Here is a 25,734-nt window from a genome sequence, read left to right on the forward strand (position 1 = left end):
CCGGGTCAAACCTAGCTGGGGGTTAGCTATATTTGGAGTTGCGGAAGAGCCGGGAGTGCAGGAGGCGAAAGAGGCCGATGTCGTGGCCTTTGCGTCCCTCGTAGCCCGGCGCAGGATCCTACTCATGTGGAAGGAGGCGAAACCCCCCGGACTGGAGGCCTGGGTAAACGATATGGCGGGGTTTATTAAACTGGAGCAAATAAAGTTTGCCCTGAGAGGATCGGCTCAAGGGTTCACCAGGCGGTGGCAGCCATTTCTCGACTACCTAGGGGAACGTTAGAGGGAAGACAGATGACCAGCAGCAGCAACCCAGGGGGAGGGGGGGAGGAGGTTTAGTTGAGTATAGGTCAATAGAGAATGAGGTTTTGTTGCTTGTGTATTAGTATTATTATTATTATTATTGTTAAAAAGTTAAAAATTTCTGTTTTGTTATTGTTATCGTTTCGTTTGGTCTGTAAGTGGGAAAAATGTTGTTCAGGGAAAAAATTTTCAATAAAATATATTTTTAAAAAAAAAAGAAAAGGTCAAATTTGAACTGAGGGGAAGGATGGAGGGATTCTACAATTCATGGGCGTTATTCATTATGCTCTTTCGAGAATTGGATCACATCGAACATTAGGAGGGTGGGTGGGTGGGAGGGCTGGGGGAGGGGGGACTGTATGTGTTAATGGTGACTGTGGGTGATTCCTGATTCCTCTTTGTCATTTGTTTATGTTAACATGCGGGCTAATGTTTGGGGGTTTGGTGGGAGAATGGGATCATTGTTATTGATATGGGGATTGATATTACATTTGTTACTGATTATTGTTTATTGTTGGGTGTAAATATGGGAGAAAATGTGAAAAAGGAGAATAAAAAAATATGAAAAAAAACATTCACTGCTTCTTCTTGAGACGGGAATGGTCTTCAATTTTTAAACATTATTTCATGGGATGTGGGTGTGGCTGGCAAGGCCAGCATTCGTTGCCCATTCCTAATTTGCCCTTAAACTGAGTGAGGCTATTTCAGAGAGCAGTTAAGAATCAAACACCTTAATATGGGTCTGGAGTCACATGTAGGCCAGACCAGGTAAGGGCAGCAGATTTCCTTCCCGAAAAGGCATTAGTGAAACAGATGGTTTTTTTTTTAATGGCAATCATTTCATGATCACCATTACCAAGACTAGCTTTATATTCCAGATTTATTAATTGATTTTAAATTCCACACGTTGCCATTGTGGGATTTGAAGCCATGTTCCCAGCACGTTAGCCCGGGCTTCTGGATTATTAGCCCATTGCCATTGTCACTATGCCATTGTCTCCACATAAATGCTAGTTACAGCGAGATTTGAGAAAAAAAAAACATAAGAGTGTCTTAAAGATTTCTCAAATGTGGAGAATAGGAACCTAAGCTTTACATACAGGTGAGCAAATTAAGCTGTAAACTTTGAAAAATATGCTCTTGTCCACTAACACATGGGCCAGTTTCGATTCCAGTGTAAATTAGGGTGTTGGGAAGTACAGGAGCTCCTATCACCTCCCTGGGACCCGTGAAATGTTTGTGCCCATAAATGAATGTAACAGACAACGGGGCCTTTTTCACGACTGAAGAATTTTCCGCTTTCATGAAAGGCAACTCGATTTGGAGTGTCCATGCTGCCCCATACCATCCCGTATCAAATTGCATGGCAGACAGGGCTGCAAAGATGGTTAAAAGGGGGCTAAAGAAGCAGATTTCAGGCTCAATGGACACCAGGCTGGCACGTTTTTTCTCAAACAGGACCGCTGAGATGCTCATGGGTTGTAGGCTTCATACCCGACTTGGTTTGATTCTCCCAGACATCGGTGCGAAGATGCGCGTTAACCAGGATTTGCAAGAGCATTGCCCGGTTCGATGTTGACCTCTCGATGCTTCGCACCTGACGACGCTGTGTTCGTTTGTCTGGCTCTCTGGAATTGTCATCAGTCAAACAGGACCTGTCTCTTGCCAAGTTCGGGTTGGGGGCAACTGATGCGATGGCATTTTGACCACATTCACACACGGAGATTGGTTCCTCGTGAGGTTCCTTGGAAGAAACCTGTCCTGGATCCTCTGACTCCACTGCTGAACCAGCCGGCTGTGATGCCTCTAGTCTGTGTCGGTGCTAACATGCCCGAAGTTGTATCTTTGGATTCAGAAATGGAGATGCAGACATCGGAGGTCTTGGATGCCGATCAAACAGTTCAGCTGCCTCCTGTTGATCATGCACCAAGGCGTTCCTGTTGCATACGACGTTCCCCTGCGAGGTAGATGCCGACAGATCTGGTGCATCAGGTGCACAACAATTAACTGCAACCGAAGAGAACCTGACATCCTCCACCTTCTCTTCCTTCTCCTCCTCATTGGTCATCGAGGGTGTCTTCGGACTTTGGGAGGGGGGGGAAAGAGGAATGTAATATCCCACACAGGGCATACTGGGTGGGAATGATTATCATCCCTGTGGTTCTCGGGGAGTACGAGCTCCTCTGCTGAGGGGCAGGGGAATTCCAATTAGCATTGTATAAATGGTCGTGCGGGAAGACACCGACCAGGAAGAGACACAGTAGGGACCTACCGGGAAGTGTATGTACCATGATAGCAAATCAAACAAAGTTCTTTATTTTACTCGGTGTGGACTTCCCGTTTCCTTATTAAAGACACAACCTGTAACCCTTCTGGATATATACCATATAAATGGAGCAGAAACCTTCATGGAAGTAAGAGGAACATCCTGCACGGTAGGGAAGTGGTTAGCACCGTTGCTTCACAGCTCCAGGGCCCCAGGGTCGATTCCTGGCTTGAGTCACTATCTGTACATTCTACCCGTGTCTGCGTGGGTTTCCTCCAGGTGCTCCGGTTTCCTCCCACAAGTTCCGAAAAACGTGCTGTCAGGTGAATTGGACATTCTGAATTCTCCCCCTGTGTACCCGAACAGACGCCAGAATGTGGCGACTAGGGGCTTTTCACAGTAACTTCATTGCAGTGTTAATGTAAGCCTACGTGTGACAATAAAGATTATTATTAAAGGAGCACAACACTTGCCTGCGGCATGCATTCCTGACAAATGGGGCTGCTCTGCCAAAGGTGGAAAATTGCTCCAGTTCTGTGCGGTAAAACCGCTCAGGTTCTGAGAGCTCCCGCATTAAAAACGTTCAGTGAGGAAAGAAATCTCAGCAGGACCCAGAGGCGCTGCAGTCCGTGCTCACCTACCAAGGAGACCAGTCTTGTTGCTCGATCGGCACAAAGTGATTCATTCAGGAGCAACAAGTCTTGCGGCCACCTGTATCTGTGAATGTGCAAGGCGATTTAAAAAATAACAGCTCCACAGGCAGGCAGCAGATTGTGGATTGGCTGCAGCCCTTTATCACTTCTGCAGGGATGATTTGAGTCAGCAACAAGAACAAGTCTGCTGATTCTGCACAGCGTCATTGCGGGACTGTCACGTGATCAATCACATGATCGGACTTGGGCAAACTCTTTTCCTTGTAGCAGTTTGAGAGTTGCTGCTGCGGTGTGATAATCGTTATCTCTGTTCAGAATCCCACACTCTGCCCCGTGTGTGACAGCCATGACTGAACGGGCGCCCTTGCTCAATTACCGGCTCTACACAGCCCCCGAGCCCCGCAGCAGCAGGAACGACGGTCAACACCCCCCGCCCAAGAAGCTGTCAACTTTCTTCGGGGTCGTTATCCCCACTCTGCTGTCCATGTTCAGTGTGGTGCTCTTCCTGCGGATAGGTGAGTGCTGATCCTCTTGGCGCTTGAGCCGTCTCTCTCTGCAGTTTCATCCAAGCCGACATCCTGGAAGTGGGAATCCCCTCCTGTTGGGTGGGACTTGAGTTTGAACATTGCTGTTTCAAATACTCTTCAGGGTTCATTTCAGACTGCTCCACCTTTGGTACGGATTTAGTTTCAAAACTATTTAGGTGTACTCTCTGATGTAAATAGTTAGCCCAGGACATCTGGGATCTTTGCATTCTCTCATAAACAAAGTGGTTATTCATTGAGTAAACTGCCCATGCGGCCACTCTGCCCTTTGTTCCTGTGCCAGCTCTTTGAAAGACCTTTCCAATTAGACTCACTCCATTGCTGTTTTCCCATCGCCACGCAAAATTTTCCTTTTCAGTGGTAAACCAATTTCTCCTTTTGAAAATTATGATTGAATCTGTTTCTGCTACCCTTTCAGGCAATGCGCTGTGGCTCGTCACATTCCAGATCGTCAACATGCATAGCTTACCAAACTTCCTGTCTGTGGAAACTCCCTAGGTGCTCTGTCAAAACCCCAAAACACCTATTAAATTTCTGCTTCACCTCTGCTCTAAATCCCAGCTCGGCACAATTTTAATTGCTCATCCGGTACCATTCCAGTGAATCCCCTCTTGTGCCCTTTCCAAGATCTTGACATCCTTCCAGAATTGGAGACAATACTCTGGACAAAGCCTAACTAATGATTTATAAAGTAATAGCGGATTTCCATGCTTCTAATTATAGATCCAAGGATCCCGCACGTATTTTTAACAAACTTAACAAATTGTCCTATCACCTTCATGTAAACCCCAAGGTTTATTTGTCCCTTTTTCCATTTTACGATTGCACCATTTAGCTTCTATTGTCTCTCCTTATTCTGAACATTAATCACTTCACACTTGTTGCATTCAATTTAATTTGCCAAGTGTCTGCCCATTTCGCAAGTTCTGAGGTCTGCTACTATCCTCACTGTTTTGTGTCATCACATTTAATATTGTGGGATCTAGAGATGTATAATGTTTATCATTTGCACCCCTCACACTGCCTCTACCAGAGCAGTGAGTTTGGGATGGTGTTTCCCCACGACCACAGTTGATACTGATGTGTTGTCATAAGGACATGCTCTTCCTCCATCATAGTCTTCTCCATTCATCTTGAGCTATAAAATATTTCCCACCCCTGCTGCCATTCCAGCTGAGATCAGTGGTCTGGATTTAACTGCTGCAATAAAAAATTTAAAAAATTTAACCTTATCCAATTCTGAACAATTCATAATTTCCTTTATTTATTTCAGCGGCATTGGAGGTTGCAGAATGTAAAGTCCACTTTAAATGAGTGGAATTAAGATTTAAGTTATCTCATCTCCTCCTAACCCCAGACAACCCATCGCCAGCTTTATGGTAGAACCTGCCCCTGAGTTACCATTGATTATAGCCAAAAAATTTTATTACCAATGTACGTTTAGTTGCAAAAACACAGCCAAAGTACCATTTAAGGCCATCCAAGCAAAATGTTACCCTAATTCATTGAAAAAAATACACATTCTCAACAAGTGAAATTAACAATTTTATAGTTCAACTTTAAAAACGAAAACTAGTACACAAGAATCACAGATCCTTGTGGTGACAGAAGTGTGAGCAGTGGCTGTACGAAACACCATCTTAACCGCATTGCTCTGGTGGTGTTGGAGGTGCAAACTGATAAACATCACGATAAATGTCTCGGTCCCTCCATATTAAATGTAATGGCTCAAAACTTAGAAATGTAGTAAACAGTGAGAAGGATAGTAGAGGACTTCAGTAGGGCATGGGTGAACTGGTGAAGTGGGAAGGCGAACTGGTGAAGTGGGCAGACATGTGGTGGTGGCATTTAATGCAGAGAAGTGTGAAATGGTGCATTAAGAATGAGGGGACATTCTAAATGCCACAATCTTTAACGGGTGCAAAAATAGAGAAACCTTGGAGTTCATGCACACAAATTAAACTCCAGTGTCATTCTATCGCAGATGACAAAACTATGAGAAATTGACTTCCCTTCAATTCTGGCCTCTGGCACATTCTTGATTCATTCACCCCAGCAATGGCTAACCATACATTTGACTGTTGAGGCCCTAACTCTGTCTATGTTAAAGGTGCTATCTAAATGCAAGCTATATTAGAGTTCTCCTTCAGTGGCTGTGGCATATAAAAGAACGCCCTCTTGCTTGTACGACAGAGGCAGTTCTTCTCTGGATTTCATTGATTTTGTAAAGCATGGTGAGAACTAGAAAACCAGTGTCATACGCAAACAAAAAAGGTCATTCATTCATTCATTCATTCATTCAGGAACACTTCCAAAGCTGCAAAGGAAATTGCTGTATAGAAATAATTAATTGATCAATCCACTTTGTCCCTGTTACTTTAGTGGTTTCACTCTTTAAAATTAGAGATCCTATTTAGTGTTCACTGATTTGAACCTTTAATTCTGTTGCCTGGGAAACATGCAGATAGTGGGCTTTTGAGTTATCTTGGACATAACAGACTCAAAATTGTTTCAGCCGGTGCGTCCAGCCGAGTGGACCTGGTAACCTGAATACAGTCACTATATTACACAGTTGTACAATGTTGCTTTGACTTCTCAATTCTGGTACTTCCCTATTTTCACCTGAGCCATTGTGCAGCAATATCAGTCATAGGTAAAAATAATTTGGAAAATAGCACTTATCTAGAGGAAGTCGTTAGTCCTCTGTAACCCCTGCTTTTTTTCTCTGTAACCCCTGTTTTTATTCTGCGTAGGGCCACAAATCCAATTTTGTGTCTGAATAAAATAGGAATGAGGGCATCATGCAGACTTAAATCTTGTTGGTCTTTCTTCCAGCCTTGGATTTCAGCAGTGAACAATTTTTAAATGCTAGCTTCACCCAGTGGCAGCACACTTGCCTCTGAATCAGAAGGTTGTGAATTTAAGCCCCAGGTAATGTAAACTAACACTTCAGTTAAGTAGTAAGGAAGTGTCAGAGACGTCGTCTTTCAGGTGAGAAGTTAAATCAAAAGGCCTGACTGCCCTTTCAGATGAACATAAAATATCCCAAAAAAACAGAACCGGCTCAAAGGACTGAATGATCTACTCCTGCTTCTGCATTCCTGTGAGATGTCACTCGAGGCTCCATATGCTTCTTCTGGTGAAGATTCCCTGGTACTAAGAGTAGCGAGTTCTCTTATAACCCAGCCAAGATTTCTCCCTTAACCGACATTTCCCAAATTCCCTACATTTATATAACTTGTGGCTTTTGGACACTTAGGGCGAGATTCTCCAATCCCGCGCCGGTTGGGAGAATCGCCTGGGCCACCAATATTTCCCGGGACGCCGGTCTGACGCCCTCCCGCGATTCTCCCAAGCGGCGGGAGCGGCCCCGTCGAGTTCCGCGGGCAGCAGGCCGGAGAATCGCTGGAGACACCCAAAATGGCGATTCTCCGGCACCCCCACTATTCTCAGGCCCGGATGGGCCGAGCGGCCAGGCCAAAACGGCGGGTTCCCCCCGGCGCCATCCACACCTGGCCGCTGCCGTCGGGAACAGCGCGGGAACGGGGGGGGGGGGGGGGATCCTGAACCGGGGGTTACCTCAAATGTGGCATGGCCCGCGATCGGTGCCCACCGATCGTCGGGCCGTCCTCTCTGAAGGAGGACCTCCTTCCTTCCGCAGTCCCGCAAGATCCGTCCGCCATCTTCTTGCGGGGTGGACTCAGAGAGGACGGCAACCACGCATGCGTGGGTGACGCCAGTTATGCGGCGCCGGCCGCGTCATTTATGCAGCGCCGCCTTTATGCGGCGACAAGGCCTGGCGCGTGTAGATGACGCGGCCCCGATCCTAGCCCATTGTCGGGGCCTGAATCGGTCGGGATCGGGGCCGTTTCGCGCCGTCGTGAACCTCAACGGCGTTCACGATGGCGTGGGCACTTCGGCGTGGGAGTGGAGAATCCCGCCCCTAGTGTTGTTGCTTTGTTTCAAAATGACCCCTGTTAGTAAGAAAAACCTGCGCATCGCCAGAAAGTGTTCACTCTTCACTTGTCACTCTCTTAGTCTTTTCCATCTTGATGTTTGTCTTGTATGAACCTGGGCAAAGAATGTCAGTGAGATAATTGATAGTATTGAGCAACGTAAACAAGATCAGTGTTGTCCACATAAAGCACAAGGTGGAATTGCTGGGTAATGATTGTGAGTGGAACTATTAGTGACTTTTCTTGGGCCAATTGTAACACACCTGCTCCAATCCAAGCTGAGATCAGTGACCTGGATTGAACTCCTGTCTGCTGCAAGGAAGCAATACCCATTGAACTTGATTTTAGTAAATATGTATTTGTTTGATTCATTTTTCAAAATGTATTTGCTTTGCTTTATTTACTTCAGTAAGTGGTAAATGTAGAGGTTCAACTTCCTCTTTCAGTTTAGGTTACAATATGAATACATTCATATTGAAATTATTTTCTGTACACCAAGGGCAGTATTTTAGTGTAGTGCAAATGTGTTTCCTTTGGTGTCACAGTAACTTCACTTTTTTTTATTGAAGGTTTTGTTGTTGGTCAAGCAGGACTGTACCAGAGTATACTCATGTTCGTTGTGGCATATTTCATCATAAGCATGACTGTGCTATCAGTGTGTGCTATCTCCACTAATGGAGCTTTGGATGCTGGTGGAGCCTATTGTATCTTTTGATGTTATAATGATGCTTGCGAGTTCATTAACGTTGTGTATCAATCTTGCATAAATGAACTCGATGACAAGTGACACACATCTAAATTCAAGAGACTTAATTGTACTGACATTTAAACTGAAAAATAAATCAATTTGTAAATGAATTGCAGGAAAACAATGTTTTCCAATGGCTGGTAATATTCTGGTAAATTTGGGCCAGCAATTTATCTTGTTATTTCAGGTCAAGGAATCTCTTTGATGCAACTGGTAATTTTTAAATCATTTTACTCTGCACCCATATCTCTTGGAACATTTCCATTGACTTAGAAAGGGAAGAATGCAAGTTATAGAATTGGTACATAAAATAAAGAATAATGGGTTGATAAGGAACATAGAAACAGGAGTAGGCTATTGAGCCCCTTGAGTCCATTCCATCATTAAATTAGATCAAGGCTGGATAGTTACTTCAATTCCATTTACCTGCTATTGATCTATGTACCTTAATATCCTTGCCAAAAAAAATCTACCATTTTGGTCTTAAATTGGGATTGACCGAGTGTCCACAGGTTCTTGGGGAGAGTGTTTTACTTCCATGAATCTTGTGTGGAAAATTCCTAACTGCCCTTGAGGTGGTGCTGAACCGCCTTGTTGAACTGGCAGAGTCCATGTGGTACATTTTGAAGCGACAGCACTGCTGAATTTGATGATTTGCTCTCACATTACATAAACCCCTTCACAGTACCATTTTCACATATTAGTTAAGGAACATAAGAAGTAGGCAATTCAGCCCTTTGAGCCTGCACTGCCATTCAATCAGATCATGACTGATCTCTTCCTGGTCTCAGATCCACCTCTCTGCCTGTTCCCCATATCCTTTTAATCCATTTTTAAAATCAGAAATATATCTATCTCCTTGAAACCATTTAATGGTTCAGACATTCCTATTTGTCCAGTTTTATTCACCCCACATGAAGTTAGAGATCATAATTACTTCATGCCTTTCTAAACAAAAAGATGTGCTGTCAGCTTCCACAAGACATGAGATCAGGTTGGCCTTGTTTACTTATCCCTTGTAGACGCTACATCTCACACCACTTGCATCTACTATTGTAGTGAGCTACACATATATTGGCCCCAAGCACATTAAATCATTTGTAACTGTATGCATGATGCCATTGCAGGTCAGGACCAAGATTGTGGGCAGCACGGTAGCATTGTGGATAGCACAATTGCTTCACAGCTCCAGGGTCCCAGGTTCGATTCCGGCTTGGGTCACTGTCTGTGCGGAGTCTGCACATCCTCCCCGTGTGTGCGTGGGTTTCCTCCGGGTGCGCCGGTTTCCTCCCACAGTCCAAAGATGTGCAGGTTAGGTTGATTGGTCATGATAAATTTGCCCTTAGTGTCCAAAATTGCCCTTCGTGTTGTGTGGGGTTACTGGGTTATGGGGATAGGGTGGAGGTGTTGACCTTGGGTAGGGTGCTCTTTCCAAGGGCCGGTGCAGACCCGATGGGCCGAATGGCCTCCTTCTGCACTGTAAATTCTATGATAAAGTGTGTGTTGCTAAATCTCCACCATGTTCTCATCAGTTTCAGTGTGTCTAATATTTGCTTGCCAATCCCTGGGTTCCACCTTATGCAAGCTAACTCTTCCACACCCTCCACGTCTGCTTCAAACTCCACTAACTCCCTTCCCCAGTGCATTGTTTTAAATTCCTCAAAATGATTTACAAGTATTTCTTTGATATTGAGATAATGTTATGTAACTTCTGTCAACCCTGCATCTTGGCTCATACCTCCACTCTTCTAATTCTCGTTTGTTTTGTGAATCTTCCTGTCTTCTCTGTTTCCCACTATAGGTGGTAGGTCCTTCAGCTATTTAACGACCCCCCCCCCCCCCCCCCCCCGCCCCCCCAACTCTGTTATTCTCTCTCAAAAATCCGTGCTACATTTTTCCTTCTATTCAAAGCCTACTTCCTGGAACAAGCATTTGACTGTCTTCCCCGAATCTTTTCACGATATCTGCTTTATGAAACAGGAGACAGTCCAAACCTTTTAAATGTATGCGTATTGGTTATAGTGATACTGTTTCAGGTAAAGTGAAACACTTGTAGATGGCTGTATGTACCATCTACAAGATGCACTGCAGGAACTCACGAAGACTCCTTAGGCAGCACCTTTTAAACCCACAACCCATATTCATAAGAATCTTGATCTTCATAATATTGTGAAAACTGCAAAATTACAGAGGACAAATTTGCAGCATTAATTAAATTAAAGTGAGTGTAAAATACATCAAAATGATTTTTCTGTGTATGTTTTTTCAAATTAAGAATGCTATTTTTCATTATCCTTTCAAACAACACAGTGCAAAAGGTCTTTGCAGATATTTCTATATTATAAAATAAAACTGATCATCTCGACATTTCACGATGAAGCAGCGTTTTCCAAATGGATAATGGCTAAACATTAGTACAGTATTCTGAGCACTTATCCTGCTTTGATCAATTAACTTGTATAACTAAGAATTGGTGAAGTGTGAAGGAGCAGATAGTAAATGAAATGAGGTGTGAAATTGGCCAAGGATTGAAGGATAAAGAACATGGGGCTGAATTTGCTGAAAGCTTGTGTCAAAGGAATGGTGCATCTGTGGCATTATTATGGTTCAGAAAGCACAGGAGGTTATGGTATGAGTGACTTGTACCATTACATGCACCACGCCATTGTTTACTTGGAATACTGCACTGCTGCACAAACCCTCGGCAAAAGAGTTGGGCAAATAATTATAGCTTCACCCCCAACTAAAAATTATAGCTTCACCCCAAACTAAAAACAATGATCAGATCAAGTTTGCTGAATTAACACCATTGTGATCACTGTAGCCACTTGCAGAATAGCACTGGCAGGCTTGGAATCCAGTGAAGTGTTCAATCGATCAGCATGTTTTCATAGTTTACATGAGGTTTGCATTAAATAAAATTCCCTGGGATTAAAATTTTGAGAGACAGCTATTTTGGAACAACCTGGCTACCTTGCGTATCAAGGGATTTATTTGAAAACATGCCTGGTAATAGGAGATACATGGAGTTCCTGGCTTCATTTGGTCAGGTTTGGAGTATCTTCTTTCATTCTAATTTGTCTTAATGTCAGTTGGAAGAAATTTTGCCAAATGCATCTGATGTGTCAGAATTGCAGTTTCTTAACTTAAAGGGCAGCACGGTAGCATTGTGGATAGCACAATTGCTTCACAGCTGTGTATTGCATGTGTAAGGATATCACTGTCAGTCTTCATCAAACCAGCCTTTAATGTCATAACTTTGTCTAAAAGTTGAAATGAAAATGAAATGAAAATCGCTTATTGTCACAAGTAGGCTTCAAATGAAGTTACTGTGAAAAGCCCCTAGTCGCCACATTCCGGCACCTGTTCGGGGAGGCTGGTACGGGAATCGAACTGTGCTGCTGGCCTGCCTTGGTCTGCTTTAAAAGCCAGCGATTTAGCCCAGTGTGCTAAACCAGCCCCTGGATTACCAGTTAACCAGTAACCAGGATTTGTAATATCGACAAGCATTTCTAGTTTGAGCAGATTGGTGCCTTTGTGACATCCAGGTTATGGGTAAGAGACTGGGTTGAATTTTATTACAGTTGCTCTGTTCCTCCAAAAACTTAATTATAAGTTTCTCAGTGACAGATATAACATTGAAAAATATGGAAGGGTATGATGTTGCTGTACTTTTGTGATAAATATCCACTAAGCTTGCCAGAAAATGTTATGGCTTGTTAATTCCAGTGAGGTAAATATTTAACTGTGGTATGTCTTTGTTAATGCCAAAATCTTCATAACACTGAAAATTAACTTTCACAAGTGTGGAGTATGATTCTTTCAGATTTCCATAAAATTGGTGTTAGATATTTCAAATTTAATTAATTGGGCTTTTCTCTTTCTGCCTTTTTTTAAAGCGCTCTCTCAATTCAATCTTTTATCCCCCTCTCTCTCGTTTTCTGTGCCTGATTTGAGATTAAATTCTATATTCTAATGTTTTCTGGTTCAGAACTGCACTGCACTGAATTTACTTAACTGATTGGTTAAGAAGATACAGGGTTGCTTACCTTGTTCACAAAGTTCCAAGACCTCTCCCGTGAGATGGACCATTTTGGCTGTCTGATTTTAAAAGTTCCAATGCAAAGTCCCATAGAAAGCCTGGAGAGGTGCAAGACTATGAACAGCTCATGCTGTACATTTTCTGTTGAAAACAAAACTGGTCCAATGAATTACAAACTAAGAACAAGCTACCTTCATTTCTGCTAATTAATTGAACATGCTCTTAAGAAAAAGGGCAGCATGATAGCACAAGTGGCTTCACAGCGCCAGGGTCCCAGGTTCGATTCCCTGTTGGGTCACTGTCTGTGCGGCGTTTGCACGTTCTCCCCGTGTCTGCGTGGGTTTCCTCCGGGTGCTCCGGTTTCCTCCCACACTCCAAAGACATGCAGGGTAGGTGGATTGACCACGCTAAATTGCCCTTGGTGGCCAAAAAAGGTCAGGAGGGGTTATTGGGTTATGGGGATAGGGTGGAAGTGAGGGCTGAAGTGAGTCGGTGCAGACTCGATGGGCCGAATGGCCGCCTTCTGCACTGTATGTTCTAATATGGAAATAGAAAGGCTTACACTCCTTGTTTATATCTTTTGCTTTAGTGGAAACATTAAATAACCTGTCTTTGTGTTCTGTGTCAGGCTTCTGTATTTTGGATATTGGTCCCCAATCAGTTGCCATTTTTACGGCAGAGTATTCAGATTTTTTTTCCCCTGCAAATTGTGGCATGAATCCCCCCCCCCCCCCCCCAGTACAATTTACAGCCTTAAATTTTATACTGGAAAACTGGTAATTTTACTATTGTTTTCCTAAAATTGAATAATTTCAACGGACAAGAGCATGTCGGAAAAGCAAAATGGTTAGAAAATACGCTTTTTATATGATGTAGCATATTTAATTGGGTTTCCTGCTTGTATGTTATGACAGTCACAAGCTGTGCACTATGGAGAAACATGAGCTCACGTTTGTGCATTTTACTAGCCTGCCTCTGGAGTTCTGTCCCTGGCACCTAAATAGTTGCATTTTGATGTTCGGAGACTACTAGCCACGCAAAAATTCCTGTGCATTTTTTTACTGCTTGGTGGCTTTTATAATATATTTTTAAATAATTTCTTGTGGCAATGATGCAAATTATGTAGATTAATAATGATTCAGCTTTTCAAGAAAAAGGTTTCTCAGTTTTTTCCTTTACAGATGCTTGTGGTCAGATATGATCAGTCGAGCATTGGGTCCAGAGTTTGGAGGCAGTATTGGAATCATGTTCTTCTTTGCAAATATATGTGGGAGTGCTCTCTATGTCTTGGGACTCGTTGAGTCCATAGTTGACATTTTTGGAATGCCACCAACAGGTAAGCAAATGATTTTAAATCAGATGTCCCAATACTATTTCGGATTTTGTTAAACGTTCTGCACTTTTCATCACGGGGTTGATTGTTCCCACTACTACATTGTTATATGGCAAAATAAAATAAAAATGAGGATTAATTGGTAAACTGGCATTAACAGAATAAGGATTGAATGCCCTCTGTTCTTTGCTTATACCAAAACCACAACTTGGTGAATTGCGCTGCAGGTGGAGCAGGAAAATTTGTCTTCCATTGACTATTCCTAATTCTGAAATGGGACCATTTTGCACTGTGCTAAAATGGTATTTCAAATTGACTCACTTACAGAATAGGAAATATTTTTGAAAGCCTAAGTTGGTTGGAGAATCCAACTTGATCTGGGAGGTGTACATTTGTGATGATCTCTTCCGGGTTATTCTAAGGGTAGAGACGGCATGTGTGAAAGACTTAAGGAACCGGTTAGTGTTGAAGAGAAGAAACCTTTCTTGCACTCCAAAGTGATCCTCGAATAGTAGTTGGTTTTGGCGCAGTGCTTTTCAAGCAAGGTCAGTTAAGTTTTGACGTGATCTGGCAGTGAATTACAAAGCAGGGAGTGCATCAAGGGCACTCAAAATTGTTCTCGTTTAGGGAGCAAAAATGGAGATCATACCAGGCAGAATGATCAGATGTGAGAACTTTGCCTGAGGTTAATGGATCAAAGGTAGAGTTAAGGGCATTGTTAAACAAATTAAAAATTCCATACCGGTGGTGGGGAATGCAGGACTAAAGGCCAGGCAGTTAAAAGCTTGCAGTCCAGTTGTAAGTGACTTGGGATTGATAATCCTTAGGCATGACCGCTAAATTGCAGCAAAGTTTGTACGACACGACCAGATGCTTCAGAATATTAGTCTGTTAATCATAGAATCATAGAATTTACAGTGCAGAAGGAGGCCTTTTGGCCCATCGAATCTGCACCAGCCCATGGAAAAAGCACCCTACCCAAGCCCGCACCTCCACCCATTCCCCGTAACCTAATAACCCCACCTACCCTTTTTGGACACTTAGGGCAATTTTAGCATGACCAATCCACCTAACCTGCACATCTTTGGACTGTGGGAGGAAACCCACGCATACACGGGGAGAACGTGCAAACTCCGCATAGACAATGACCAAAGCGGGAATCGAACCTGCGACCCTGGAGCTGTGAAACAACAGTGCTAACCACTGTGCCGCCCTGTGCAATTTAGACAAACTAATCATTCAGGACAAATTTCACAAATCTGCCTTTCCAAATATAAAGAGAACTGTCCTATGGTTACCCGGTTTGCATTACTTCTCGCTGTAGGGAAGAATCAGTAATTTATTTTTGAGTCATTTCTATATTGGAATTGGCAAGATGAACTCATTGGTGGATATGAATGTAAACTAACATCTTTCCACTCCTTTTGTTTACTGCTGGCAAGACCAGGCACGTCTTTCTAGATGGAAGTGTGAAGCCCATGGCCTTCATGTCCTACCCGCGCCCCCAGCAATGCCGGTAATAACTTAGTTGTCTGTTTCTGCTGCTATGGCATGCAGATTTACAGAGAAGCAACAGTCATATTGATTGAGAGAATAAAATCTGTAACGTCACTTGGTGGATGTCTGTAGTTGTCCATGCCATAGAGATTAAAATGCAGCTCCGATTTTGCAGGAAGTAGGCTGCGAGTTGTATATTGCTAAATGAAACATTGTCTTTTGCAGGGCAAGCTACAGACAGCATTCGGGTTCTTCCTCAGTCCTACTGGTATGAGCTTCTGTATGGCACGGTGATTCTTATCCTCTGCCTTCTTGTATGCCTGGTTGGAGCTGACATCTACGCAAAAGCCTCCTTCATAATCTTCCTTGTTGTTATCCTGGTACTTTGCACAATATTCGTCAGCTTTTTTGTAGTGTCACCAAAATCTATTAACATCACATTGTCCTTGGGGAACATCTCAGAAGCTTCATTCACTGGATTTAAACTGTCAACACTGAAGAGCAATCTCCCACGTAAGTTAATCCAAAGAATAATACAAGAGTAATGTAACTTCAGTCGAAATGCATATAGGCTGAAACAGCATTGGGGCCACAGTGTTTTATGACTACTTATTTGCATCTTATCCAGTTTATTTATAGTTAAAATGATTAGTCGAAACTGGTGTCACAACACTTGGTCTATTTGCTGAAGATAATTAGTCCACATTGACCTGTGGTGAAGGCAGAGGATAATTTAAAACTTCTGTATATTGCTGCCAAAGCTTTTTTGTCTTGCATTCATCATGACAAATGCAAGAACACCAAATTTCTAACAATTTCTACTGCAGGCGAAAAGGGTGCTGATTGTTTGGCAAGTCGACTCTACTGGCCAAGACATTGCCATGGAGCTCCCCAAGCCCCTGGGTAATTCAAAAAGAGGTGCAAGGCTTGAACATATTCCTTTTGTTTGCAGAGAGCAGATCCCTCTGTCCTTTTGAGCAAATGTAAAGGAGTCACATGGTGAACTCAACTGATTGTCTTAAATTTGTTGTCAGTGTTGCTGTTAGCCGACGAGCGCAGAAAGAAAAACATAAGCAACATCTTTATTTTCGGCTATATTCAAGTTCTGCACTACCAAGTAACTGTTTTCCTCGCTTCACTAAGTAGCAAGAACTTTTTCCTCAGAAGCAAATTTGTTTTCTAACATGAAAATTACTGATGATCAAAGTTTCTTTTTCCCAGAGCAAACAGTCCCAAAACATTTCCCAAAGTGTAATGTTTCCCGTAACAGCCTCCACGAACAGGCACCGGAATGTGGCGACTAGGGGCTTTTCACAGTAACTTCATTTGAAGCCGACTTGTGACAATAAGCAATTTTCATTTCATTTCAATAAATTGGTGCTTTGATTTTTGTAAATTGATGAGATATAGGTCAGCTAACTCACAAGGGTGCAGTGATAGCAGCACAGACGCTTAAGCAAGTTTTTTGGATTTTCTGTCATTTCCTCTCATGTGTATCCATGTTATGCTCAGAGCCTTATTTTGGAGTATGAAGGAGTGAATGTTTACGCGGAATACTGCTCTGTTGGGGCCCGTGAGCATATTCAAGAGCAATCTGCTCGGGTTGGTCACTTACTGCAAAATGTTTAGGTGCAAACTCATTCCATCTTGCTATCAGCCCAGCCTTGGATGAACGTGATGTCTTTGTTCTAATTGGATCCTAAAAACACCTTGGGTGGGTATTCATGTCAGTGGGAATTTCCGGGTTGAGAGTTGTGTGTTTTTCTTGCTGTTTAGTTGGAAATAGATATAGTAATTAAGGGTGTTCTATTTACTGTATTTAGTAGTATTGTTTAAGGGGTAATGTAAGCTATTTCAGGTGTGAAGTTGAAGAGTTTAATATTGTGTTAATAAGGTTTTGTTTTACAATATCCAATCCCTATTTCTTCGTGCAATCACTCCTGGAGCAAAGTATCCTTTCCGCACAGTCTTACAAAACAAAATAAAATATTGGGGTTTCGGTCCACTTTGGGGGTCAGGTCTGGGATCGTAATGGAGGGAATACATCGGCTTACAAAGCAAAAGGAAATGGCAGCATTGCAAGGCAGCTATTTAGGTGATGATATCCAGAATGTGACAGGAAGGGACAGGGTGCACAAACATAAAATAACACAGCAAATAGGAGGAAGAAAATGATTTAAAAAAAAAAAAAGCAAAATTAATGTCTCTTGACTTAAAGTCTGAGATAATCAGTAAGGGAATCGAGGGTTATGGGATAAGGCGAGAAAGTGAAGTTGAGGATTATTATATCAGATCAGTCACGATCACATTGAATGGCGGAGCAGACTTAATGGAACGAATGGCCTATTCTGCTCCTGCGTCTTATGGTCTTATGCTGTCCTGACCAATGCATGCCTAATGTGTGGCTGCAAAAGAGGAAAAATGAAAGCAGCGCTTTTATTTTCATAAACCATAAATTCCAATTAATTTGAATAATTTTTGTTTGGATTAAAAAAAAAAAGCAAAAATCAGTTTGCCTCCATTTCTTTCTGCAGCTGATTACATAGAAGACTACACAACTGGTGACATGATGAGTTTTGCTGCCGTATTTGCAGTTATGTTCAATGGATGCACTGGTATTATGGCTGGATCCAATATGTCAGGTAAGGTTCAAACAAATATTTGAAGTGCATATGGGTATAAAGTGTATCGATAAATTTGTTCATTGTACATTATGTGCACATCAATTAAATTATTACTTTGGATTTTGAAGATTTTGGAAAATAGGCTTCTGTTCTATGCTGTTGCATTGTCAGCTGATAGATTTGCAAAAAGTTTTGACTGCCTTGTTATCTGTACAACGCGGCATTAACAAGATTTATTGCACGGTGGTTTGTAAGGATTTAGTGTTCTGAGTATATGTTAGTGTTTATTATGGTGCTAAATCTATAGTGGCATTTTTGTTGCTAAATCATTTGTTAAGTGCTATTTGTTGGTTATAAATGTCCGTTTTTTTTTGTGCATCATGAAAAATTCAATAAAGTTTGGGTTATAGAAAAAGTTAACTGGAAGTTGTAAATCATTGCTTTGGTGTCATTTTCAGGTGATTTAAAGAACCCCAGTTATTCTATTCCAAGAGGCACTATTACAGCAGTAATCTTCACGTACATCATATATAATATTTTATCTCTCATGATCAGCTGCACTTGTGAGAGGTGAGTCTAATTTTTATTTTCTTGTTACGTCCTAATCTCTTGTTGATGAATAAACAACCCCTTCATGTGCTGACCCTCTGTCATTTGTGGAATTATTACAAAGCAAAAATGTTAGAAATGTGTTCTATTTTTACTTTTATCTGCTTATACGAATTACTGCATCAGCCACCTTTTAAAAGTATTTGGGAGACAGCGAGCCTAATTTTGAGAGAAATATACAATCTTATATAAATTAACCTATGCTCCTTCACTTGCACTGATATTTGAGATGCACGTGTTTATTCCCCCAGAATGTTGTGCTGAAATTCCTCTCGCCCATTTCAGCTGATATCAAGAATCCAAGATTTTTTAAAAACATTGAACACTAAGCAAAAGATTAATGCTGTTTGGCAGAGCTGCTGTGTTTAAACATGATTTCTCGTCGGGGTACACTTTAAAGTTTCACGATCAAGCATATTCCTTTTTCAAAATATTTATATTTGCATGAAGTGCCCATGTTATCCATCTTGGAAAGAACGACCAATTGATTTAATATTCATTGTGATACAGAAAATTGTCTTCATTAACTATAGTTGTAGTTCTGTAACATTTTGTAGTGTTAATTGTTGTTATGCAACTGTGTAATCAAAAGCTATGCATTACAAACAGTATATTTAATAAGACATAACTGCCTTGTATGAATGAACTAACCTGAAAACCCCCGAGTACAAAGATGGATAGCTTCAGTCACTCTCACACCCTAAAGCAATGACTTTGGACAGCTTGTTTTTAAAAAATATTCTTTATTGTCACAAGTAGGCTTACATTAACACCGCAGTGAAGTTACTATGAAAAGCCCTATACAGATTATTGTTGGGATGTGGCTTGAAAATGCACCCTAGTTTGTGTTTTAAAAAAAAAAAAATTGTTCCTGGGATGTAAACCTCTCTTAAACCGCTCAGTCTATGTAGTGTAGATACTCACACAGTGGTAATAGAGGGGGATTTTCAGGATATTGATCCAGTGACAGTGAAGCAACGGCGACATAGGTCCAAGTGATGATGGTGTATGACTTGGGAGGGAAACGTGGTAACGTTGCCATACATTGCAAACTTTGCAACATATGGCAACCTTTGTTCTTCTAGGTGATAGAGTTTGCGAGTTTAGAAGGTTCTGTTGAAGGAACCTTAAGAGTTGCTGCAGTGAACCTTGTCGCTAATACACACTGCTGTCACTTTGCACAGGTGGTGAAGGGGATGAATGTTTAATTGGATTGGATTTGTTTATTGTCACGTGTACCGAGGTACAGTGAAAAGTATTTTTCTGCGAGCAGCTCAACAGATCATTAAGTACATGAGAAGAAAAGGGAATAAAAGAAAATACATAATAGGGCAACACAACATATACAATGTAACTACATAAGCACTGGCATCGGATGAAGCATACAGGGTGTTAGTGTTAATGAGGTCAGTCCATAAGAGGGTCATTTAGGAGTCTGGTGACAGTGGGGAAGAAGCTGTTTTTGAGTCTGTTCGTGCATGTTCTCAGACTTCTGTATCTCCTGCCCGATGGAAGAAGTTGGAAGAGTGAGTAAGCTGGGTGGGAGGGATCTTTGATTATACTGCCCGCTTTCCCCAGGCAGCGGGAGGTGTAGATGGAGTCAATGGATGGGAGGCAGGTTCGTGTGATGGACTGGGCGGTGTTCACGACTCTCTGAAGTTTCTTGCGGTCCTGGGCCGAGCAGTTGCCATACCAGGCTGTGATGCAGCCCGATAGGATGCTTTCTATGGGGCATCTGTAAAAGTTGGTAAGAGTCAATGTGGACATGCCGAATTTCCTTAGTTTCCTGAGGACGTATAGGTGCTGTTGGCTTTCTTGGTGGTAGCGTCGACGTGAGTGGACCAGGACAGATTTTTGGAGATGTGCACCCCCAGGAATTTGAAACTGCTAACCATCTCCACCTCGGCCCCGTTGATGCTGACAGGGGTGTGTACAGTACTTTGCTTCCTGAAGTCAATTACCAGCTCTTTAGTTTTGCTGGCATTGAGGGAGAGATTGTTGTCGCTACACCACTCCACTAGGTTCTCTATCTCCCTCCTGTATTCGGACTCATCGTTATTCGAGATCCGGCCCACTATGGTTGTATCATCAGCAAACTTGTAGATGGAGTTGGAACCAAGTTTTGCCACGCAGTCGTGTGTGTACGGAGTAGAGTAGGGGGCTAAGTACGCAGCCTTGCGGGGTGCCGGTGTTGAGGACTACTGTGGAGGAGGTGTTGTTGTTCATTCTTACTGATTGTGGTCTGTTGGTCAGAAAATCGAGGATCCAGTTGCAGAGTGGGGAGCCAAGTCCTAGGTTTTGGAGCTTTGATATGAGCTTGGCTGGGATTATGGTGTTGAAGGCGGAGCTGTAGTCAATAAATAGGAGTCTAATGTAGGAGTCCTTGTTTTCGAGATGCTCTAGGGATGAGTGTAGTGCCAGGGAAATGGTGTCTGATGTGGACCGGTTGCAGCGGTATGCGAATTGCAGTGGATCAAGGCGTTCTGGGGGTATGGAGATGATGCGCTTCATGATCAACCTCTCGAAGCACGTCATTACGACTGAAGTCAGGGCCACTGGTCGGTGGTCATTGAGGCACGTTGCCTGTTCTTCTTTGGTACTGGTATGATGGTGGTCTTCTTGAAGCAGGTGGGGACCTCGGAGTGGAGTAAGGACAGATTAAAAATGTCCGTGAATACCTCTGCCAGCTGGTCCGTGCAGGCTCTGAGTGCACGACCAGGGATCCCGTCTGGGCCCGTCGCCTTCCGAGGGTTCACTTTCAGGAAGGCCAATCTGACTTCGGAAGCTGTGATGGTGGGTATGGGTGAATTATGGGCTGCTGGGGCACTCGCCAGCGGATTGTTGGTTACCTGCTCGAACTGAGCATAGAATGCATTGAGTTCATCGTGGAGGTGGTGGACGTGGTGCCAATCAAATGGGTTACTTTGTCTTGGATAGTGTCAAGCTTCTTGAGTATTGTTGGAACGGCACTCATCCAGGCAAGTGGAGAGTATTCTATCACACTTCTGACTTGTACATTATTGATGGTGGGCAGGCTTTTGGAACTCGAGATGAGTCACTCACTGCAGAATACCTATCCTCTGACCTGCTCTTGCAACCACAGTATTTATATGGCTGGTCCAATTTAATTTCTGATCAGTGATAACCAGGATATTGATAGTGGAGGATTCAGCAATGGTCATGTTGTTGTGTCAAAAGGGGAGATGGTTAGATTCTCTCTTGTTAGACATGATCATTTGCCTGGGATTTGTGTGGCATGAATGTTGCTTGTCACCTCATCAGCCCAAACTTGAATGTTGTCCAGTGTGCAATGACTGCTTCATTATCTGAGAGTTCTGAAAGGTACTGATGTTGCTCTTTTTAGCCTTAGTCTCTTGGCTCTGATTACGTCACCTTTGCTCACGAGTCGCCAGGTATCTTTATGATACCGCCACGTGGTTCAAGTTCAGGTTATGATTAATAATACAGCACACCGCTTAGTAAGGATTAAAACAACGGTCATTTATTATATACAATAAGCAATATTAATACCCTAATACTACTTTCTATATAATAAACCTATCACTACTGGCCAATACTTAACTTAGGAAGAGCCCACCAGGTCAGGGAAACGAATGGCTTGTCCAATCAGATCTGGCCCGCGGGATTCAATAGGCTGCTACAGGTCGGTGGCTAGGTGTCTCCACCGGATAGCGATCGCTGGATTCAAACTTACAGTTGCCGGTTGCTGTTCTTGCGAAGGTCTCGAGCAGGCGAAGAGGAGAGAGAGAGAGATCTGAACTTGGCCCCTCACTTTTATAGGGCCCAGGGGCTTCCCGCCTCCCGGGGACGGCCCTTGACCCTGAGTCCCAAGTGATTGGATTTGTCCCCAATCCCTGGGGTTGATGTGTCCAATGGTGAGGCGATTCCTCGATCGGGGGGTGGTCGCTCACCTGTCTTTGTTTCGGCCACTGTAGGCACCGACAGGTCTGGCCCGGTATTCAATTGCTAATATGTTGCAATTGTTCCCGGGGATAGCCGATTTAACTGCAGATGCCTGGATAGATGGGCTGCAAACAGTCCTGAATGTAACTGCAAATACCTGGGTTGATGGGCTGTTGATAGCCCTGAGTATCGATCTGGGCTAACTTCCCAGAGCCGAATATGCAATACTGTCTGCAGCTGCCTGCTTGTGTCTTGTTAGCTGCTTTTCCCAGCAGTCTTTCGGGTTAGCCATTTCAAACTGGGTTTTGGCCAGATTAATCGGAACGCAGCCATTTTACGTGGCTACATTGACTACTGTGCAATCATTATCAGACATACCCACTTCTGATCTTGCGTTACGTTCAATGTAAAACATGTACATTTCTCAGGTGGGCAGATTGATAGACCATTTAGGCTTGGCATCTAGCAAAGATTGTGAGAGGTTGAATTTTAGGGAGATGAGTGTTAGGTCGAAAATAATTACTTCTGAAAAGAAGGAATGAGGAAATAGCGTTGATGGGAAAGTAGAAATATCCTTTTTTAATTAAAATTGTGTTGTTTTAGTTCAACAGTATTACATTTATTGTAATTAAATCAAGTTATTCAGGACCAATCATTGTTTAGGGCCATTAGAAATAGCACCCCTTTTTTTTCTTCTTTTTTGCCTTTGTGAAAGCAATGACTCATGCTAGGCAAGAGTTTCGCAGGTGCTGGCTCATCTCCAGTACTCATCCATATGTGAACTTTGGCAGTGAGTGTGAACAAGCTGTTCTACAGAGCAGGGTGCGGAGGAAGAATTGATGCTGTACTCGTTTCTGTCCTTGGCCGATATTCACTCATCTACTCTTTGCAGAGGCTAGCAGTAGTAATGATGTTTACCCCCCACTGTATGTTCTCTCTTTGTCCCAGCCCAGGAGTATTGTAGTGCAATTGTGTATTGCGCTTAACATTTCAGCTAAGATAGACTAAGTTGACAAAAACTACTTTATTGCTTAAATTCAGGCCATTCATTCAGCTGCTTCTATTGGTTCAAACCTTGGACCAGGTGTACTTCAATTTTCTTTGCCTTATCTCTATGCAGCTACTTTTGATTGCTGTGATTTTTGATCTGTGAAGTGCAGAAGAATGTCTTACTGCATGAAAGGCACTATGTAAATGCATGTTGTTTTGAGACTGGGACTGGGTTTTTTTCTTGGTCTGCACCAAGTAGGACTGAGCCGATGGACGTCAAATCATGCATTTCCAGAAATGGGCAGTTATTTTCAATATGTCACAGCAGCCCTAATGTACAAATTAATAGATGTAATGGTTGAGCAATTTTGCAAGGTACCTTTTTATGACTTGAAATGTTATTCTTTAGTGAAACTAAACTAAACTGAAATGCATTCTTTAAGTTGAATTTATTTCAAATATGTGACCAGCAGCAGGTTATTTTGTTCCAAGCTTATAGCCATTAGGGAAGAAATGTTATTCGGTCTGTACATCAGTCATTTTAGCACAACAGTCAGACCATTATGCTCCCTTTAAAAGAAAACATTTAACCTCCATGCTTTTATACTCCACTTTCCAGGGCAATTAGATCCTGCTGCACAAACCCAGCTTCCCCAAATTGATGAATGTTTCTTAACATTTTTACATAATACTCTGAATCTCATGCGGGGGTCACCTTCATTTGTTCTGTAATAAATTAGGCTACACCACAAATCGATTATTGCTCTACTTTGTGGATAAGGTGGTTGAAATTCCATTGACATCTTAAAACGGTTTGTAAGAAATGCTTGCTTAACATTAAATAAGTAGTATTTATGTTAGACAAAATCAAGATTAAACGTGGTGATTCCTCTTGCAATTAAAAAAATAAAATGATTTGTTTTACCAAGACTTTATGCAACCTTTCCTCTTTGTCAAGATGCTGAGACGAAAGGTTCCATTTGAAATGTTAAGCCGTCTTTTCTATTGCAGCTGCTGATTAGTCAGAACTTTTTCTATATTTGCACACGAGATGTGGGATGCTGCTGGCTAGTTCAGCATTTGTTGCCTATTCCTAATTGCCTTTGAGAAGGTGATGGTGGACTGTCATTGTGAACAATTCCTGTCCATGTGGTGTAGGTACACCCACAGTGCTGTTAGGGAAGGTTTGGAATCTGGACTCAACCCCAGAGTAAGAAAATTCTTGTCAAGGAATAACCTAAATCGCAAAAAGGACAATCACTAATTTAGAATGCAAATTATCAAGGTTCACTGAACAACAAAGATTAATATACTGCGGAATCTGAAACATGAATAGAAAATACTGGAGAATCTCAGCAGGTCTGACAGCATCTGTGGAGAGAGAAGGGAACGAACGTTTCGAGTCTGGATAACTCTTTGTCAAAGCTGGTTAATATTAAAATTAAGATTAATATTAGCATTCCACCAGTCAAGGCATGGCACAATACATACGCTTATCACGTGCTGGTCTGTCTTTCTGTGGATTCTCCTTGTCTTCGTTCCTTGACTTCTGACATCCTTTGAGATTTCAAATTAGTCAACTTACCTCTAACATACATACAAACCCTTTTACAGCTCTAAGACTTCAACTCTGTGAATCATTTTTCAACCTGCAACTTCCCAATCTACCTTAACTGCTAAAAGTTTCAGTTCACCTTAACTGCTGAAGCTGCACCCTTCACATCTGCGTGCTGAATGTCTTACTCTCTCAAACTATGCATTTCACAGTTGTTGTTGGTCCTGCTGTATTGTGGACATGGAGTCCTTCAGTATCTAAAGAGTCCCAAATGGTGCTGAACATTTAAAATTGTGCAATTACCAGTGAACCAAAGAATTCCTACAGTGCAGAAGGAGGCCATTCGGCCCATCAAGTTTGCATCATCCCTCTGAAGGAGCACCCTACCTGGGCCCCCTCCCCCTCCCTATCCTCGTAACCCATCCTAACCTGCATGCCTTTGGACACTAAAGGACGATTTAGCATGGCCAATCCATCTAATCTGCATATCTGTGGAGGAAACCCGAGCAAACATGGGGATAAAGTGCAAACTCCACACAGATGGTGATCCAAGGCTGGAATTGAGCTTGGGGCCCCTGGCGCTGTGAGGCAGCAATGCTAACCACTGTGCCACCTTGCCACCCACCATTGCTACTTCTGACCTTATGATGGAAGGTCATTGAAGAAGGAGCAAAGATGGTTGGGCCTAGGCC

At 42.6% G+C, this 25,734-nt stretch overlaps 1 protein-coding gene across 2 annotated transcripts in view; it reads left to right on the forward strand.

Moving 5' to 3' along the window:
• The first annotated feature begins 3,284 nt into the window (after positions 1 to 3,284).
• The window catches only part of LOC140389768 (solute carrier family 12 member 9), a 120,117-nt gene continuing 97,667 nt past the window's right edge, over positions 3,285 to 25,734 (forward strand). The window contains exons 1-6 of one of the 2 annotated variants that reach the window (XM_072474274.1): positions 3,286 to 3,734; positions 8,290 to 8,424; positions 13,706 to 13,846; positions 15,566 to 15,853; positions 17,875 to 17,982; positions 18,423 to 18,534. In XM_072474274.1, coding sequence (XP_072330375.1) covers positions 3,566 to 3,734; positions 8,290 to 8,424; positions 13,706 to 13,846; positions 15,566 to 15,853; positions 17,875 to 17,982; positions 18,423 to 18,534 — 953 coding nt within the window. In that variant the 5' untranslated portion in view covers positions 3,286 to 3,565. Of the gene's footprint in view, positions 3,735 to 8,289; positions 8,425 to 13,705; positions 13,847 to 15,565; positions 15,854 to 17,874; positions 17,983 to 18,422; positions 18,535 to 25,734 lie in introns of both variants that reach the window. The other variant, XM_072474276.1, reaches the window with a different exon arrangement.

The sequence above is a fragment of the Scyliorhinus torazame genome, chromosome 14 (genome assembly GCF_047496885.1).
Source record: "Scyliorhinus torazame isolate Kashiwa2021f chromosome 14, sScyTor2.1, whole genome shotgun sequence".
In the NCBI taxonomy this organism is placed as follows: domain Eukaryota; kingdom Metazoa; phylum Chordata; class Chondrichthyes; order Carcharhiniformes; family Scyliorhinidae; genus Scyliorhinus; species Scyliorhinus torazame.